The sequence below is a fragment of the Haliaeetus leucocephalus genome, unplaced genomic scaffold, assembly GCF_000737465.1.
Source record: "Haliaeetus leucocephalus isolate CR32 unplaced genomic scaffold, Haliaeetus_leucocephalus-4.0 Scaffold173, whole genome shotgun sequence".
Classification (NCBI taxonomy): domain Eukaryota; kingdom Metazoa; phylum Chordata; class Aves; order Accipitriformes; family Accipitridae; genus Haliaeetus; species Haliaeetus leucocephalus.
The window spans coordinates 2452535-2471691 of NW_010972609.1; the positions used below are offsets into that span (position 1 = coordinate 2452535).

Genomic DNA, 19157 nt, shown 5'->3' on the forward strand with positions numbered 1-19157 from the left:
TCCGAGTGTTTCGTTTTTGGAAGGAAAGCTAGTAACTCATATATATTTCTCAAAAACAGATGGCATAGCGTAAGACAGACACTGAAATCCATCAGCAGACAAGTGTTTCCGTGATGCTCTTTCTGTCGATACCTGTACCCTGTCACGTATTTCACATAACACCCGTGGTAACATACCTATTTTTCAGGCACATACAGAAGCAGATTTAAAACTTTAAGCCGAAGCCAGCGGGTGTTTTGCCGTTGATGTTGGCTTAGACAACGTCTGCGCTATTTTCTTTGCCTTCCGAAAAGGCTGAACGTAGTCTCTTTTATGATGATTTAATGCTATTAGTTTTGAACTAAATGGGATACACCTCCACAGACCTTTATATTAATATCTCTGGAATATGAATTATTGGGTTACAACTTGTTTAAAAATCTGATAATGGCTTTGTTGACTTGAATTTGGTTGTAATATGACAAAAAGCCAGATAAGCTTAGCGATGCACCAGAATATTAAAATAGTGATAGAAATTTGGCATAACCTAAAGAAAGGAAAGGATTTCTAAATCATGGTTTTATTTTTCAGTCATACATAGGTAACACACACTATACTTTATTCTACAGTACACAACTTCTATCTGTAGGTTTTTGTTTGCTGCTAGTTTGGTTACTACTGAAGCCGTAGGAAAGGAGGTTTGGGCTTTTTTTTCCCAAACACAAGTGGAATGAATTAGGAGCAGTTTAGGACAGCTTGAAATAGCTCCTTAATTCAGAATTATATTGGGTTTATATCATTTTAATCCTTAAATTTCATATGAGAATTCTTCTATCTTTCTTTCCCTCTCTCCCTCCCCGGGTCTTGTGACATTTCATGGTGGTTGTTTTTTAATTTTAAATAAATGTTAAAGTTCATTTTGGAAGAACTGTTTGTTTTTGCAGGTATACTCCATCCTCCCAGCTCCGTAATCAAGAAGATGCAAAAGAATGGCTACGATCCCATTCAGCAGGAGGACTTCAGGATACTGCTGGCAATTCTCCATTTTCATCTGGATCCAGCATAACATCACCCTCTGGAACTAGATTTAACTTCTCACAGCTTGGTGAATAATTATCTGTTTGGATAATCACAGCAATACATTGTGTGTCTTGAAAATAGCGTATTACACAATATAATTTTCTTTCAGCAGCTCCGAGTCCCAGGTTCAACCTCAGGAAGCACTTTCACTGAAATGAGTGTGACTAATTAGCATTATTATCTTGTATGCCCAAAGGTGGCATACTTGCAGTAACTCTTTTGAAAATACTTCTCTGGGAGTAATCAGATGCCTGAATTTAAATTGTGAGCTATTCAGCAGAGCTGTTTGTTAATATCACACATTGGTGTGTTTAAAGGACTCGAGACGTTGCCTACCTGTTTAGTAATATTGCTTTAAGATCCAAGCATATTACTTACTATATGTGCAGTCTAAGATATTTTATCTTTGTATGTATTTTTCAAGTGGTTTGTTGGAACAGTGCACAAAGCTCCATCTGAAATAATATGTAGAAGTCAGAAAAATTTTAAGTCAGAAAAAAAAGCCATTCATTCACTTAATTACTTTGATAAAAGTAGACACTTTTTAAATGAAGGAAACAATAAAAGTTGATTGCCAGGACCCATAAAGCATTGCAGATTTTAGTTGACCGTATAAGCAGTTGAAATAAACTAATTTAAAGTGCTAGTAGTAGTGCTCATCTCTGGGGTGAAGATTAAGTGTTACTTAGTTGCCTTTGCAATTTGTTTAGGTATGTAAATCAATCCTAAAGGGGGGGGGTGTGTGTGTGTATATATATATATATATAGTCTTTAAGTTAAGTGACATTTGGAAAATACTATGTCAAACAGACGTTTTCTGTTTCTTTTTGACTTTCAGAAGCCCCTCCATCTTTTCTAGAACGGTACAGAAGTAATATGCAAAACGGTTAAGCCTGTACTTGTGAACTTCTTGCGTTGTGTGAATTTGCAGCAGCGTACGCGGTCACTTATTTCTAGTGCGGTTTTGAGTTGCAGCAGTGACGTTTCAGAGCCTTTCCTTGAGTGCGCTGAAAAGAAACAGATTAAATAAACAGCTTTAAATAAACTGACACTTAACAAAATTTCAGCTGAATATACACAGTGTAATTATATTGCCAACAGCTAACAAACTCATGAAAGTTCATGAAAGTACCTTAATGGTCAAAAAAAAAAAAAGGTGTAGTTTTAGGCCCAGAAAGTTAACTCTTTATGGAGAATATTGAAGATTATTTACATTTATAAGCTTCAAAACCTATTTGACCACAAGCAATTAACAAAAAAAACCAAGGTATTTTTCTGTGTTCTTGAGAAAAGAGCTCGGAGATACCGGAGTCAAGAGAGGACACTGCATTCAATTTAATAGCAAATGTTGACAATGAAAGTTGAGCACCTTTAAACTGAATTATTGTATCTTCTGCAATAGTCTGTATCAGTTGATGGTGTATATAGAAACAGGCAATGGCAGCACACCAAGAGGAACCTGCCAGTTGAACAGCAATTTTGTTGTTCTCTTATTTCCACAAATCAACTAGTTCTTAGTAAATAGCAGGTATAATTTTAGCACAAAAGTTCCTTAAAAAAAATGTGAAACTGGAATAGACGTTTTGTACTCTAAACAGTGGATGGGAGAGCATTGGCTTTTGAGGCAAAATGGGTATTTTGTAATTCTTAGGACCTCATAGTGGAAAGAAACAATTCTGAAATATACAACTATTAGGAAACAAAAGCTCTTAAAATCTGTGACTTAAATACAGAGAAAAATGTCATCTTCTGGGAACTTGAAGGCTTTGAAGGAGATAGTTCGTAAGGCCTGTTCCATATAGGCAAAATACTAGTTTAAATTCCTTCAGGCATTTTAGTCCTTTTTGAGGAAGGACTGTTCCAAATTAAATGAGGGTTAATTAGTTCATGCCTGCAAGGTGTTAGTGAGTTGACTGAGCTTGTCTGTAGAAGCATAGACGTATCACCCAGTGTTCAAAATGACCGTATTTACTTGAGTTTTCTCATTCGCTAGCTTGATTTGCATACCTCTTATTTGAATTCATTGAATTTAGAAAAATAATGAAGCCTGGAGAGGATGACATCAAAAATTTGTGTCTTACAGAAAAAAAAAAAATTTTTTTGGTAGCTGCACAAAAATTAGGTATGAAGATTTGTGGTTGCGCAAATAAATTGGTTTTTATTCTTCACTTTATAGCGAGCCCAACCACTGCAGCCCAGATGAGCCTGTCAAATCCAACCATGCTACGGACCCACAGCCTTTCCAACGCAGATGGTCCTTATGACCCCTATAGTGATACGCGCTTCAGGAACAGCTCCATGTCCCTGGACGAGAAAAGCAGAACAATGAGCCGGTCTGGCTCTTTCCGCGATGGCTTTGAAGAAGGTCAGTAAAGTATGTGATGGTGCTGGAAATGATCAGAAGATGGCATTCTCCCATAAACCAAGCCTGAATTTGGTGCTTTTCAGTTCAGCATAGGGGTCATTTCAGAGCACAGTTTTCTCAGTGACAGACAAAACTTTAGTCCTCGTCGTCATTGTTTTGATGATACTCATTCAGTGATCCTTCTGGTGGGACATAGGAAGGCATGTAAGGGTTGTACCTGGGGCATGACTCTCCAAGAAATTGTCTAAACGCATCCTGTGCTTCATTTTTAGTGATCTCAAAATGGCTCTACTTCATGCTTGGATTTAGCATATTAAAGTGTTTGCTTGACGAGGGCTGTTCTCCTGAACCTGGACTTCCACGCTTCTGTTTGTAGTATAGATAACTGATGTCAGCCACGCTGTTGTTTCTGTCCCAGTCAATTTTTCCAGCATTTCATCTGTATTCAAATTGTCTTTACTTTTCATTTCTGCTGAACGTCCTGAGTTGATATCACACCGCTTCCACAAAGGGACCCAAGTAATTCTTCAAAACATCTAGGCTCTTCTTTTTAATTCTTTGTCATCTTTTCAAATACGTAATCATACCTGATAAAAGAAGCCCATGTCAATAGAAAAAGTAATTTACTTATAAATAAATGATTAGTTTGGTTGCTACTGATCAAGCAACCGTACGGCTGTAGCAGCAGTAGCTATGAGCACGCGTTAAAACCCTCAAGTTTTGCACTTGGAGAAGTCAAGCGTGGGGTGAGCTCTGGGAGTGATTCATGGGAAGGTCGTAGGAAGCTCTTTCAGCATTAGCTCTTTGAGTCTTAAATTTCCTTTCTGGCAAGCCTTGGGAGCTTGGTTGGCTGTGAAGTACTTTATCCCTACAGGTCACACAAGCCTTTGCTGGCTTGCTTCCTCCACCGCTGAAGACCTGCACTTGCTCTTATTCCGCAGTATTAATACCAGTGCCCTGGTTTTGCTGCTCCCCTGGAGCCAGACATGCGTGGGAGCCACACTTAAGTGCTTGTAGGGGCTTTTAGGAGCCACAGGGTGCCTTCCCGGAGGTCCTGGTTATCCTATCCATTTTCTGCCATTGGAAGAGGTAGAAAATTCATATTGGATATGACTCCGGAAAGATTCAGGACTAATTCATTATTGAATTTAGCCAATCTAACTCCGTTATGTTTAATTGTATTTTAGAGGCCAGTGGCTGAGGGTCTTCATTGGGGGTTGAAAATTATTAGAAGAACGCTGTAGGGCTGAAAACTGTCATTGCAGGAATTAACCATTGTTTGTGCCATGCTCTCAGAAAGCTAGGTGGTCATGAACGGTCAAAGATTGCCAGATACTTAGTCAGTTGAATTCCGTTCTGTGACGAACAGTCCTGCTCTTACTAAAGAGTTCCGTAATACAATCTGTGAAGGAATTTAAATCACTGCATCTGCGTTGCACTTAGTTGATTTACCGAAAGCAAAGCTTTCTCGGGTTTTTTTTTAAGACACCCTCAAAAAAATTGTAACCTTAGTCTTTTAAGTGTGCTTAAGATTGCAGCAAATCCATTTTGGCATGTTGGAGGTTACGCTCTCTCTCATAATTCAGAAATTCTTGTCCAGGAGAGAGTCTAGTTTGGAAGAATATTTAATAAGTATTACATGTTTAAGGACGAACCATTTAAAAAAAAAAAGGAAAAAGGAAGAGTTAGGTGAAATGTTCTACAACATACTTTTCACCCAGTTAAAAAAAGTCATAAAAATGAAGTCCAAGAAAACTCTACCAAGTTGTGGACTTGAAAGCAGTGGGAAAAGATCGCTTTCGTGTGCGAGGAAGGAATTTGGCCCTACACTGGACATGCTGAAGAAGTCCCTTTCAGATTTTCCTAAATTTTTGGCACCTAAAAGGATAATAATAGTTTACCAGATGGGATGAATGTTTAGGTGCAGTCTCTGTATTTTTGTCTTCAGGTTAAAGGTCTTCTGTCGCTTCTCTGGCTGTACAGAAGGCAGGGATAGCCTGCTTATTATTCTGCTTATTATTAGCTCCTGCTTATTTCTCAGGGAATCACAAGTTACAAGTGAGCAAGTGGTTCTGAATACAGCATATGTCTTGTCCTGTGCTTTCAAACCTGCGGATCTAGTTCATCTTCACAGAATGAGAGAATAGATGAAAAAGTATGAATACATCATTCACCTTCACCTTGAGAGGATAGATCAAAAAGTATTCTAGAAATAAAATTTGTGGTTAATGAACAAATTGATTTTATACAATCAGTGTCAATGAAGCATAAATCCAGGTCTTAAGTAAAGCTTACCAATCTGCTGCTTAATTATTTATTAGCACATAAGATTACCAGACATTTTATTCTTATTAACTTCAGCAGGGCCGGGATTTATTCTTAAAAGCCTTTTTTTCTTTTGCCTCCATAGTGTGAAGTACAGTCATGTTCTCTCACAGCACAGCATGTAGGTCGAAATGTTAGTCAGCCTTGCAGAACATAATTCTTTTGACAGGAAGGGTTTCAGGACTGGGGAGGTGCCAGCAGAAACAGCCTCCAAACTATCCAGAACTTCAGGGGGGAAAAAAAACCACTGCCTAAAACTGAAGTGGTCCCTTGGCTCTCCAGTTTCCCCACTTGCCTGGCCATCAGTCTTCCCCAGGAGCTGTGCTGCCGGTGGCTCCACCCTGACACTTCAACCTCCTAGAGAGAAAGGAATTAAATTCATTGTCATGGGGATATGAATTTTGGTTCCTTTTTGCGCTACTGCCTGCAATACATGTTGGTTTTTCTACTCTTTGGACAGCTGATCACAGCTAGACCGTTTCTCTTCTAACATTAAAAATGATACATGCTTGCATATGCATTTATAGCGCTTTAAAATAATAGCTCCAAAACAATTTGGGTTTGTAGCCTGCGTGCAGATGCATGTTAACTGCAAAAAACAGGAATCACATCAAGAGCATAACTGCCTTCAGGCTCCTAATTAAATAGCCTTAAAGTAGCCATCTGCAGATACTTTAAAAAGAAATTGCGCAAAAATATTAACTCCTTAGTTGTCCTTGAAAGTAGAAATCTCAAATTATATACACATTCAAACAATGCAGTGGTGCTGTTTTACAAGGCAGGAGTATGATTCCCAGAGTGATAAGTTCTTTCCTTTTTTTTGTTTTGAGTCTTCTTTCCTCCGTTAAAGCCCCAGTGTGATCTTAAAAATTCCAGCTGATGCTAAGTCAGAAATGTGCGTGTCCCAATCCATTGAAAGGAGATCCTTTTCTTCTCCGGCCAGTTGGTGTGGTTGGTGTTTTGAATACGTCTCTATTAGTAAAAACTGCACAAAGGAAGAATATAGAGAGGCAAACCAGAAAATAATATTATATTGTCTGTATGAGTCCATTGGTGGCCTTGTGCAATATTTCTGCGCTTTGGGCTTTCCATCTTGAAAAAGGCGGCCCTAAGGGCAAAATGCAGGTAAAAAGAAAAGTGACGAGGAGATCTTCAGTGCATAGCATCTGTGATACGAAGAGAAGTTAATGGTAGAGAGGTCACAGCGACTATAAAAAATAATGGTCTGACTGCAGTTTCCATGTCAGGAATTTCCATCTGCTGATTCCCAGAAGACGCAAAGGTGTACCTGGGGAAAAATCACCGGGTATCTGCCTCCTCCTTGCATTCTTTTCCCTAAACATGCGCTGCGGTTGCAGCCAGAGATGGAGCACACGATTAGACAGACCCTGGGTCTGACTCACGCTAGTTATTTTTATGTTCTTAATGCAGTACAGTCCTTAACATCTAACTATAAAGATCATTTTAATTGAAAATATGATTAACCAGAAAAAGCAAATGGGTGTGAGTTGTGGTTTGTTTTTTTTTTACTTTCTTGTGGGTTTTTTAAATTGTCTTAAATTCCTCCAGAAGCCAACTTAGACTTTGTTTACTTCTCTTTCCAGCCTTGCCTTAGGATATAATGTCAATGGGAAAGCAGAACCCATTTATTATGAATGTAGGAGAATTGCAGTAGGTAATTAGAGCAAAATGGCAGCTTTTCTAAACTTTTTTTTTTTTTTGGCTGGAGGATTTAGATGAAAGAAGTGACTTAACACAATTTCATATGATTTTTATGAAGTTACCTGAATTTTGAATGAAAGTTTCGGTTAAATGTGTTTTGTTTCTAAAAATAAAAATAAAGGAAAGGTAATTTTGCATGTTTCAGTAGCAGAAAGAATAGCTTCAGGTAGTTTTTTTAATAGCGTAATCAAAAATAAAATGATGTTATCTGTAAATCCTAACATCGGGGTGATGGTAACAACCTTGAGAATCAATGTATATGTATATCTTTTACTTGAATGTATGTTTAAATGCAAAAACTGCCTGAAACGGATTCTTTTCCAGAAAAGGTTCTGTAGCCATGTTTTCACTCCGGTAATTTTTCTATGACAGAATGAACTTTGCCTTGAGAAAGAAATGTCATTGCTTTAAAGAAAGACAAAAAACCCTGCAGGGAATAGGGAATGTTCAGCTCATCGATGCCCGTGATACGGCTCCCTCGTAGTCAGCCCAAGGAAGATACAGCTGCATTCAGAGGACAATTCAGAGCCCCAAAATTAGAGAATGGTTTCTTCCCTGGGTGCTCCACATCTTCTCCTGGAGCGTCTGGTTACATACTGGAGCTGGGTATCGTGGTCTTCTCGGGACATCTCCATCTTGGTCTGCTGCTTAAAGAAGAAAACCCGCCCCCTCAATCACATCAAAAACTGAAGATGAAGTACTTAGATTTACTTTTGTAATCTCTTCTGCATTTCAGTTAATTTGTTGGGGTTTTTTATCTTGAGTAAGCCCTTTTGCAAGGGTCTTAAGATAAGCTGTCCAGAGAAATATTTGTTTCTGAACAAACCTTCATTGAAACTTTTCTTTTGAATCTTCTTGACCACACCTCATTTTCCCAAAAACCAAGTAGTATTAAATTGTTAAAACAGCTTTACCAAGTCAAAGTTTATGGATTGTATTACCTGGCCATGCATTCTTCAAACCATACGTTATTGGTGCAATAATGTAATTAAGTTTATGACGGATGATGAAATTTGTGAAAGTATTTCTTCACTAGGCTGGTCATTGGCAGTGGATGATCTATGATGATTCCACTATGTGGTTACTGTATTTGTATTCATTGTGTTTATTTTCTTTCCTTTAGTGCATGGTTCTTCCCTCTCTTTGGTATCCAGTACGTCATCTATTTACTCGACAGTGAGTATAACGAAATGAACAATTTGAGTTTACTAATCAAAATTATTGAATTAACTAGTCTTACTGTGCTAAATATTTTTGCCATTCAAGAAGGAGGGGAAAAAAAAAGCTTTTCATTTGATTGTGTTCTGAACGCTAGCTACGAAAGAAATGTTTCTGTTCATAAAGATGCCTGTGGATATTTAGCAGTATCCTCATTAAACACCGACAGTAATGGCCTAAAAGCAGCAGTTTATTTTTTGAGTCAGTATTTTGCAACTACACTAAATAAGTTTTGCTACAAAGCACCTCAGCAGATCTGAGGAGATTTGAACTTCATTACTTAAAGTACCCCAAAATTTGCTGAATAAAGTCATTCCAGCTGTGTATTAATGATTTGCTGCTAAAGAGGTAAGGGGTTTTAATGCACAGATTTTATTAATTATAAAGAAGTTATTTGTTCACTATGCCAGTAATATTTTCTCCAAAAGTACATATACATTCAGGGTACCTGATCCTAAAATAAGGCTTACTGGAGTTTGAAAATGCAGGGTTTTTTTCAATGCAGGTTGCATTTGCTTATTTTCTTCTAATAGTCTCACGAAGGATTTTCCATTTAAACATATACTATGGAAGACCTTGTAAGTTAAGACTATAGCTGTGCTGTAATGGGGAGGTGAGGCTGCAACATGCAGACCCTGTCTAGCCTGGTTTTGGTTTTTCTCTAGCTAGTTGGGATTAACTGCAGCAACCCAGGGACACAGCAGGTTCCAGCCCACACAAGACTGTACAGCAGTATTCGGCACTGATGGTTAATTCCCAGTGGCTTCACTGCTTTTAATGTCCAAGCTAGCCAGGTTAAGGTGGCTTATGTATTCCTGGCATGCTATGATCACAGTTTTGGGGGTTTCTTAAAGCACCACCCTTTTAAAAAAGAGTGGATAATAATTATTGCTGAAATACGTGTTAATTGAAGAGGATCTTAAATTGCAAATTCTTACGCAAGTACGGTGCATCTTCATGCTTACCACACATCCACAGCTGAAACAAGCGTATGCGATACAAGAGTACGTGGAAGAACTTGCTCTTGGAGCGTTGTGTAGAACTGTCTGTGAAGTCTGTCGAGCCAGTATAGTGTTGTTTAGCATTATTTCACATACACGTTTCACTGTTAGGAGGCTACATGTGTAACATGGCCTTAAGACATTGATAATAAATTGAAAATATCTCCTTTCATTATTGACCTTGCCTCAAGCAAGGTCCATATGAAGCCAAAACACATAACATATTGGAAGGATGGAAAACAGACCTTTTCCTCTGGGTTGTTGTTTATAACCCTGAGAGCCACAAGGAGAGTACTCAGCAGCTGCTGTCTAAGCTTCTGGTTTATGAGTTTGCTGCCCAAGCACGAGTGGCTCTTAATAGTGTGGTTTGATGGGTATAATTTTCATGGTGGCTGGTAGCGGACGTGTTTACGTAAGGACGGTGGAGTCTGTAACTTCCTACCATATACTTCTCTTTAGCTGATAACTTTGGTTAGAAACAAGCCATAATAGCCACAATTTTATCATCCAGACCACAACGGATGGTCGGTACATCCACTTTGCATCCCCATATAACTAGCTGTGTGTCCTCAGTTTTTCATCACCGCAGTGCCTAGGCAGCACCCAAGTGGGAGTAATTTTTGTTGTTGTTGTTGTTGTTCGCGTCACTTTGGAATGCAAAAATGTGATCTCCATCCCATGGTGAGCTGAGCATGGGAGGAAGGGAATTGCCTAGGATCAGCCATGTTCTGTGACAGTCCTGGCTCTTCGGAGCCTCGTGGAGTCTCTTGCGCGTGGAGCCAGGACTTCACCCTTCCATGGTTCATACTCAGAGGTGCACTGGGAGGCAGGCTGGAAAGGGGAGCCCAAATTCCTTCCTGCAGGAAGAAGTACTGTACAAGCAGCCTGTTTTCTTTTTCCTGAAGAGTAGATAAATAAGGAGATTATCTTGGGTTGAATGTGGATGTGGGAATCCAAAATAAGGAACTGGCATTAGAGTTTTTGAAACGCAAAAAAAAAAAAAAAGCAATTGAAAAATTTTATAAATTTGTCAGGCTGGTCATGTCATAATATCCTCATGTATTTTCTTCCATTTTTATTTTACAGCCTGAAGAGAAGTGCCAGTCAGAGGTAAGAGCACATCACGTTTGACAGGCATAAATATTCTGTCAAGACACTCTGCGTTCCGTGTCTTGCTATTTTATTTCTCCGTATTACGGTGCAGTAAAGTGCTCTCTTAAAATATATAGATTCGCAAGCTACGAAGAGAGTTGGATGCATCCCAAGAAAAAGTGTCAGCTCTGACAACTCAGTTGACTGCCAACGTGAGTACAACTCTGAGAACAAACACTAACAGGGAATGCATTTAATGCACCAATTACCACCCCAGTTTTCGTAAGTGACAGAAAGATTTCATTCAAGAGTTCAATGTCACGCACATTCGGTTCACATTACCTATGTGTTTAAAAAAATAACTGCATGCATGTGGGACCCTTCCAAAAATAACATCCTCTGTCCTACTGAATTATAATATTCATTTGGCTTTATATATATGTAAACCATCTTCAGATCTTGAGAAAATCATTGAAGACGGGGTCCTTTTTTGTAAATAGTGTCTTGCTTTGACATCTGGGTGGGATGAGATACAGATGATACAAGTTATAATTGGTAGGAATAAAAATTGGTAGAAACGTGGACTGAAATGCATTATCTTTTGCTATCGCATAAAGATGTGGGCTAATGGCATGACAGGTAATAGTGGCCTAAGGGGCTCCGAGAACTAATTTAAAGTTATGCCTAAAGAGCGGACATACCTGTTTTTTAACTAGTGTAACAATACTTCTGCTTGTTTCCTCTGAGGAATTTGATGAATATGTAATGTAAGACACTTGGGGGAAAAAAAGATTTGGAAGCCAGGAGGTGTTGAGGCAACACTACGTATGACCCTGAGCAAGTTTATTTGTGTGTTCTGTGCTGTAGTCACAGATAACAGAAATCTGCAAAACCAAAGCTTGCTAGAAAAATAAGCAATTCTAGAGTAAATAAGCTACAGATGAACAGTCAGCAAATCGGATCATACTGACATCCGAGTTTGTGGGAATCAATAAACATCAGAACACATGCTACTGAAGAGGACATTCCTGTCCATCAGCTCTCTGGATAGGTGGAATACGAAACTTGGCACAGTTAAGGACAGCTTTCATCTGAGCAGTACCACCTATTACAAGAAGGATTCAGGGGGAGATCTGCTGGGGTGTTCGCTACAGGCATCACAGTGCTTCATCCAGCTTGCAAAATGGAAAAGGAAAACCAAGAACACAGTTAGCAGAGAAGTCAAATAAAAGGGCTTTGACTGCATGTAACCACTTGGTCGCTTTCCCAAGCAGAAAAGAAAAACTTTAAAAAATCCTCCAAAAACTAAATCTTATGTTTGCCTTTCAAATACAAAGGGGACTGGATACATGAGTTGGTTTTCATCCGGAAGCTTCCTTTACATGTGAGACAGTAAGAACCAGATTCTCTTGCATATGCTTTTTTATCATTTTGTTAAATAACCCAGCTTGTGTCCTTCAAACAGAGAACTTTTCAGCTGTGCAACTCATCTAGCTCTGCCTTAGTTTTGTTGCGTTCTTCTTCAGGCGGTGTTGAGATTCAGTAGGCTGTTACTCAACACAGGAGTCAGTAGCGTGTCTCCAAGAGTAGCGAGTAGCCCAGGCAACTGTGTGCCTGCCCGAGCTGCTATTAAATTGCCCAAAAATTTGTGTGTGGTTACTACCGCTGTCTTTGCAGAGACTAGTTTTTAACATATGCTGCTGCTGTACGTTATGGTTTGGTTTGGGGTCGTTTGGTTTTTTGGTGGGTTTTGGTGTGGGGTTTTTTCCCCCCAAAACAGTTAGCATCATTTCTTTTGATAATATTCCGTTTTTGCTTCGTTCACTTTGCTAAATTTTAGGGTTGTTTTATTGATGCTATTTAAACTTCTTAGACTTGGACCTGCCCCTTATTTGTCCATAAATCAGCCACAGTCTGCTGCAGAGATGTTGCTATAACTGTCCTAGTAATATGTTTCAGTCTTTGGCCACCTCTTTTCAGGGAACATACTCTTTTTCCATGTAAAAGGCCAGGTCTGTTCCCCAAAAAGTTAAGACTAAGAAATGCTGATTGTTAAGACACTGCTTTATGGACATTTCCGCTACGCAAGATTTTTTTTTAATGAAATGCTTTTAACTTAGGCAATTTGAATTCATCTCTTTATTTAATTTATTTTTTTTTTCTGACTTTTCTTGTGTACACACTGCAGCACACTCTCAGGCCATCAGGGGCAAGAATTTGGAAAGGTTTTGCTCCAACTAGGAAGTGAAGATAACTCTTTTCATAGCTCACTGAACAATTTCCACTCAGGAATAATTTCAAGGTGCCTGATCCCGTTTTGAAAGAGCAAGTTTTTCTTAAGGTTCAGGTCAAAAAGCATTAGGGGTTTGTGTCCCATTATTAATCCGTGCGGTCCCACTTGCCTGTTTATTTTTTGCTTTTGCACAGTATCGCTGAGGATCCTTGAATATCAGTTTTGTTGCTCCCTGTTCATCCGCCCCAACAGAAGCTTTGTAGTCTGTGTTTTTAAAATAAATATTTAGATCTTCATACATGTGTAGCTTGAGGGTTTACATTACTTTTTGCTATTTTCTCACAGTCTCAGCTCTGCTTATTTTCATAGGGGCTGATGGGAATGAGAGATGCGCATCCCCATGTTATTGTACTGCTCATGTTTGTTTTCATTGCGGATGTGAGAACAGTTATTTAGGATAAGTCAGCTGTGTGCTGCCGATGAATAAGTCTGGAACAGCTCTGTGAAAGGTTTTGCTATTCTGTATATATTTAGGTGAGAGAATGTCCTTTTCCGCTTGGAAAGATTTTGCACAACTTTACTTGCCATTGTGTGTACAGTATAATTTTTAATAGAGAAATAAAACATTATTTTCTATGGTTAGTGTAGATTATTATGGCTGAGACAAATATATATTGACCTATGCCTGTATTCAGTTATTTGTGCACATGCATATACATATACATGTGTATCTATAACACAGTGCCATGGCATGGCACTAGAAACATAGTTCCCTTTTATCAAGTTCCTTTCAATCTTCTCAATCTACTTTTCCTTCCTGTTACTTCCCAGTCATTTTCAATTCCTAGCTGATGTCCTTAATATAATTGACGCTGGGTTCTCAGTGCTTCATAGGAAAAGAAGAAAGGTAACTGGCCAAGCACCAGGAGGTTTTGGATGATATTTAGTACAGGGACCTCGGTTGCAAGCAAGGTGCACTCAAATATTGGAGAAGTCTTTGGGTTAGAGGTGGGTATATCAGGTGATGAAGCATCTGGCAGACTGGCTACGATGCTGCAGTAGTCCTGTCTCCATCCTTATCCCTCTCTGCAGAGAAGGCGTCTCTGGACTGAACTGTCTGACTTGGCTCTCAGAGTTCTCCTGTTGGGGTAGCACAGTGAGAATCTCCACCTCTGTGACCTCCAGAGTCTTTTTGCCCTAAATATCCACAAGGAAAAGAGTGATCTAGTGGGAGGGAAGTTTCTGCCTGGCTTTCCTCTATCTAAAAACTTGCCTTGTATTTTATTTACTGTTTTCTGTTTCATTTTACTCTTTAAGGTATCTTCCTGAAACTTAGAAGTGATGTTTTGGGGGTTTTCTATATTCTTTGGGAAAAGATTTAAACTTTTTGTGAAAAGCTTTGTGGCGAGAGTTACCTTTATTGCATGAGGGTACCTGAAAGCTATCGCTGAGTAACCTTGTATGGCCCACATCAAAACTTAAAGACCAAGTCTGATTTCAAAAATGAACAGCAGGAGATGTTTAGAAATATGGATGGATTTGTCTCTTTTTCCTCTCTACATTTTTTGAGAGGAGGCCTTTTCATGTCATTGCTTGCAATAGCTTGGGGACGTGGCTAGATAATCAAGGACATCCTTCCACGCCTTTTTGGTTTCAGGAATACTTTCAGGTGACAAGGTGTATTCCCTAAAGCGTCCTTTAAAAGCCTCAGTTATTTAATCTGTGAGATGTTTCCAAAAAAAATTGAATCTAATATGTCTTTCTGTTTCAACAAAGTGGCGAAATGTGTTTTCCATTTATCACAAAATCCAAGCAGCTTTGAACAACGGAGAAAAGTACATGAACTGGATTAGTTTGGGATGTGGTTCTTCAAAAGACCTTAACTCCTAGGGAGGTGTTTTTGTTCTCGATGTATTCTGGACGTAGGATTGCCCATTTTACAGAAAAAATGAGAATTCCACACTGGAAAAAAAAATCCTGTTTGCTGCTCTGTTAGAGTATGTTTGAGATAACTGTCTTGGCTATTGAAATCATGGTATCAAAGAAGTGGATGTAGCAGCTGACTGAGGAGCCACCTCCAGGAAATCTCCTGATGCGCCAGGTCACGGTATTACTCCTACGTCTGTGTTTTCTAAAGCTTTTGGTAGCAGCTGCTGCCGAGCAGGGCATGGTTTATAGCCTAAAACTGCATCGTTTCATAGTCTGCTGCTGGTTGTGGTTGTACGTGAAAGGGCTGTCATTTTCTAAAATTTTGAGATTGGTCTGTTACCTTTGGCATTTCTAATTTTCCACAATTAAATTGTTCCTGATAATTTGTTTGCAAGCATTTTCACAACGTATGCTCTACTCGTTTGACCTTTTCTAATCAGTGTTATTTTCTCCATATCATTTACACAACAAACAATGCCGGGCACTAGGTGGTCCATTTAAATATCTGCAGAAATATTCTTGTTTGGGGGGAGAGGACAAACTACTTCTATATGGTTTAACTTTCAGGCTCACCTGGTGGCAGCATTTGAGCAGAGCCTGGGGAACATGACCATCAGACTGCAGAGCCTGACAATGACAGCGGAACAAAAGGCAAGCTTGACAAGTATTTGGGGAAGTCTTAACTTCTGTTTCTAGCATCGTTGCCTGGGCTTCTTCTGTAGTTGGGGGGAGGATCACATATACCGTTTGCCTTAGCTTCCTCAATTGTGGTAATGGAGTAAAATGTAATAAAAATTTTATATAAAAGACTCGCTTTCCTCACTGGGATGTTGTGACAACTGATCAGGTTATTTCTATAAATTGTTACTTTGAACACGTCTTCAGTATTGCATATTTTTGTAATAATTTTTTTCCCAGTGCATCCACACATGCGCCTGTCCAAGAGAAACACCAAGAAAGAATCCTTGCAAGACAGGCAACATTGGGGTTTTGGACAGTAAACTTGAATATACACATTTCTGTATTACAGAGCATGTACATTTTTTTTGTCTCGTAATAACCAAGCTATTTTGCAGCCTATCAAGGGTGTGCTTCCCCAGGTATACGAAACCTCATTTTTCATCTTCTTGTACATACATATATTCCATAAATTCTCTGTCAACTACCAGTGTGCGGATTGAAATGTGGCTCCTTTGGAGCAGTTAGATACCATCCGCATTTTCTGATGTATCGCGGGTTTTTTTCTTATTCAAGGACTCGGAACTGAATGAGTTAAGGAAGACTATTGAACTACTGAAGAAGCAAAATGCTGCTGCCCAGGCTGCCATCAATGGAGTCATCAACACACCTGAGCTCAACTGCAAAGGTGAGAAACAAGCACCAGGTGTAGCCACCGTGCAGTGCTCATGAGACTTTAGTCCTCTCGGTAACAGCTGATGTAACCCTCAGAGAGCAGCTTTGCCTCGTGACCGTGCTCTAGGTACGTGTTTGGTATCGGGTGGGGATTTGAAATGGGTATCTGTGTAAATAGTGTGATAAATTCTACAGCAGTAAGTGCACGAGTGAGGCACATGAGAAGGCATTTTCACAAAGCTTGTCCACCTTCAGTGTGAGCTCACTGAATTTACTATAAGCATTTAGTAATTCACCCATCTAGACACTGATGTGAAGCAGCAGGGAGCAGAGATCCCCGATTCAGAGCTATCGGGCACTTGGCTTTATTTTTTTTGATGTTTTCAGTAATTTCCAACAGAAAGTCTGAATGTGGTCCTGTCTTATCTCACTTTCCTTAGTTATCCCAGTAATTTACACTTACCTCAAATTTCTTACGTAATTTTGACGCCACCTCCGTTCCTATTCAGGACCCGGAGCTGCTCAACCCACAGACCTGCGGATCCGAAGGCAGCACTCTTCAGACAGCGTCTCCAGTATAAACAGTGCTACCAGTCACTCCAGTGTGGGAAGCAACATTGAGAGTGATTCAAAGAAAAAGAAGAGGAAGAACTGGGTGAGTGTATTTTAACAGCTTGCGTGAGTTCTCTATCAAACTGTCAGAACATGCACGGTGAAATCTAGCCGCTCAGCTCCTCCTTCCTCCCCTCACGCAACAGGTCAGCACAAGGACTAGGCACTGTTTAAATCCTGTGTAAACTCCCTTTTGAAGGCTTAATTGAGTCGTAAGTGATGTATATGCTTGTGTTGACTCTGCCTAGGATTGAATTTTAGCTTAACAGCCAAAAGGCCACTCTTAAATTAGAAATAGCTGTCAAAGATCAATTCTGGCTAAAAGTAACATGGTGTCCAACCCCTTAGGGAAGACTCGACGTCTGTCATTAAAGTAAAACAAATCCACAATGAGAGATCGTTCTTACTTTTTTTTTTTTTTCCTTTTTGGCTCACAGGGCTTTCTTTTAAGTGAACACTAACATTAAACACTTTCAGAACTCTGTTTTGAACATTACTGCGGAGTTCTACAACAAAAATATACCAATCTTCAAAAATTTATTGTGATGGACATTTATTTTGCAAGATTTTGCAATGCTTACCTTTCATTTCCCGTTTTTCCTTCTTTGCTCATCATGTACTGTGTACAAGGTACCCTGTACTGGAGGAAAGGTACATTATATTAAACTCCATTTTGAATTAGACCATAACTGCCTTCGTGACCTAGTCTGATTGTAGTTTGGACTAAAGTCCCTAGATCCTTTATCGTAGCCAGTAAAGCAATCCACCCCTCCCTTCCCACTGAATCTAAATCTCCCTGGATCTTTTGGGTGTACAGAAAAATCTGTATAGCTACAAAATGTGGTTTAGGCTGGTAAAAGCTTGATTTGTATTTGCACGATGTCCTCTCAGAAATGTCTATGAAACTCCTGAACTGTAAGAAACAGCTTCCTGAGCAGGTTCTTGTTTTTATTTCTCTCTTATCCCAGTGGTTTCATTTTGGTATCTTGCCAGCTCCTTCATAACAGCAGTATTTCCACTCTGCCCCTTAAATAATTGGTTGAATGGAAACAGTGTCATCTCTAAGTCCTTCTTGTGCTGGGTTACACATTAGTTATAGACGAAGGAAATCGTTGTAAGTTTTAACTTGCTAGCAACTCTTAATTTGTGACATAGACTTTCTGTAATCATTAAGCCTTAGTTAACATAAACGCTTTTTAAATTTTTGCTTTAGCTTCTCTTCTTTGTTATTGTAACCTAGTAGCTATTATCCTTCATCAGCCTACGCTTCTCAGATGACTATTTTTAAAGAAGGTTAAGGAAACATCTCCTTATTATAAAGAGAAATAAATAAGGTTTCCACGTAGTAGAAGAAACAGGACAGTATTTTTATGTTGGTATTAAAAATGAGTACATCATTGTTGTAAAATGAAGATTGAAAATTAAATCAGTCATTTAGTGAGAAAACAGAAGTCGAGTCTGATTCACCCATTGTTTATTCCACAAATACTGATGAAGTTCTCAGCCAAGATCTATTTGTTGTATGTAGAAACAATGCAGCGGTCCATTCAGAGCTGAAACACCAGACTTTCAACATTTCTCACTGTAGAAGTCTTTGTCTAGTTTAAAAATAAGTTTCATCTCATATTAAGCCAGGCTGTTTACAAACGTAATTTGCGAAAACGTTAAACGGTGTTCATAGAGTGTCCTGAGTTGGAAGGGACCCGTGAGGATCATCAAGGCCAAACCCCGACTCCATACGGGGCAACCTAAAAGTTAAACCGTATATCTAAAAGCGTTGTCCAAATGCTTCTCGAACACGAACTGTTGAACTGTAACTTCGGGATAATATCAGTTTAGTCACGTGCATATTCATTCTTTTTGTTGTTTGGAAAATGGCAGTCACATTAAAAAAAGGTCCTTTTAGTTGCAGGTAGGTAGAGAAGATTCAGTCTTTTCACCTGGTGAAATACCTGTTCCTGCAAGGAAAAACATAATATTAACTTGGCTGTTAGGCAAAACTCTCTGTCAGAGCTAAGGAGAAAATATAATTTAAGTAGTTAAGAGTTTTGGGTCTGGCGTCTCCCTCAAGTAACGCAAAAAATGACCGTATGTTGTTTGAAACACCTGGTTTTGGAAAATGCAGGGTTCCAGTTTTAAAGTAACCGTTGGTCTTTGTTGATTATTGGTCATGTTTGTCTCAGAAATCCGAAGCTTTCCTTATCACTGGCTTTATCTGTTAAAACATGTCTTTTTTCCTTCCCCCACT

General features: G+C 39.1%; 1 protein-coding gene across 4 annotated transcripts in view; it reads left to right on the top strand.

Moving 5' to 3' along the window:
* The window catches only part of NAV2 (neuron navigator 2), a 416926-nt gene that overhangs the window by 378585 nt on the left and 19184 nt on the right, over window positions 1-19157 (top strand). For all 4 annotated transcript variants that reach the window (XM_010563702.1, XM_010563699.1, XM_010563700.1 and 1 more), the window contains 8 exons: window positions 924-1084; window positions 3236-3424; window positions 8595-8647; window positions 10777-10800; window positions 10920-10994; window positions 15512-15595; window positions 16199-16310; window positions 16807-16952. In XM_010563702.1, coding sequence (XP_010562004.1) covers window positions 924-1084; window positions 3236-3424; window positions 8595-8647; window positions 10777-10800; window positions 10920-10994; window positions 15512-15595; window positions 16199-16310; window positions 16807-16952 — 844 coding nt within the window. The remainder of the gene's footprint in view (window positions 1-923; window positions 1085-3235; window positions 3425-8594; window positions 8648-10776; window positions 10801-10919; window positions 10995-15511; window positions 15596-16198; window positions 16311-16806; window positions 16953-19157) is intronic.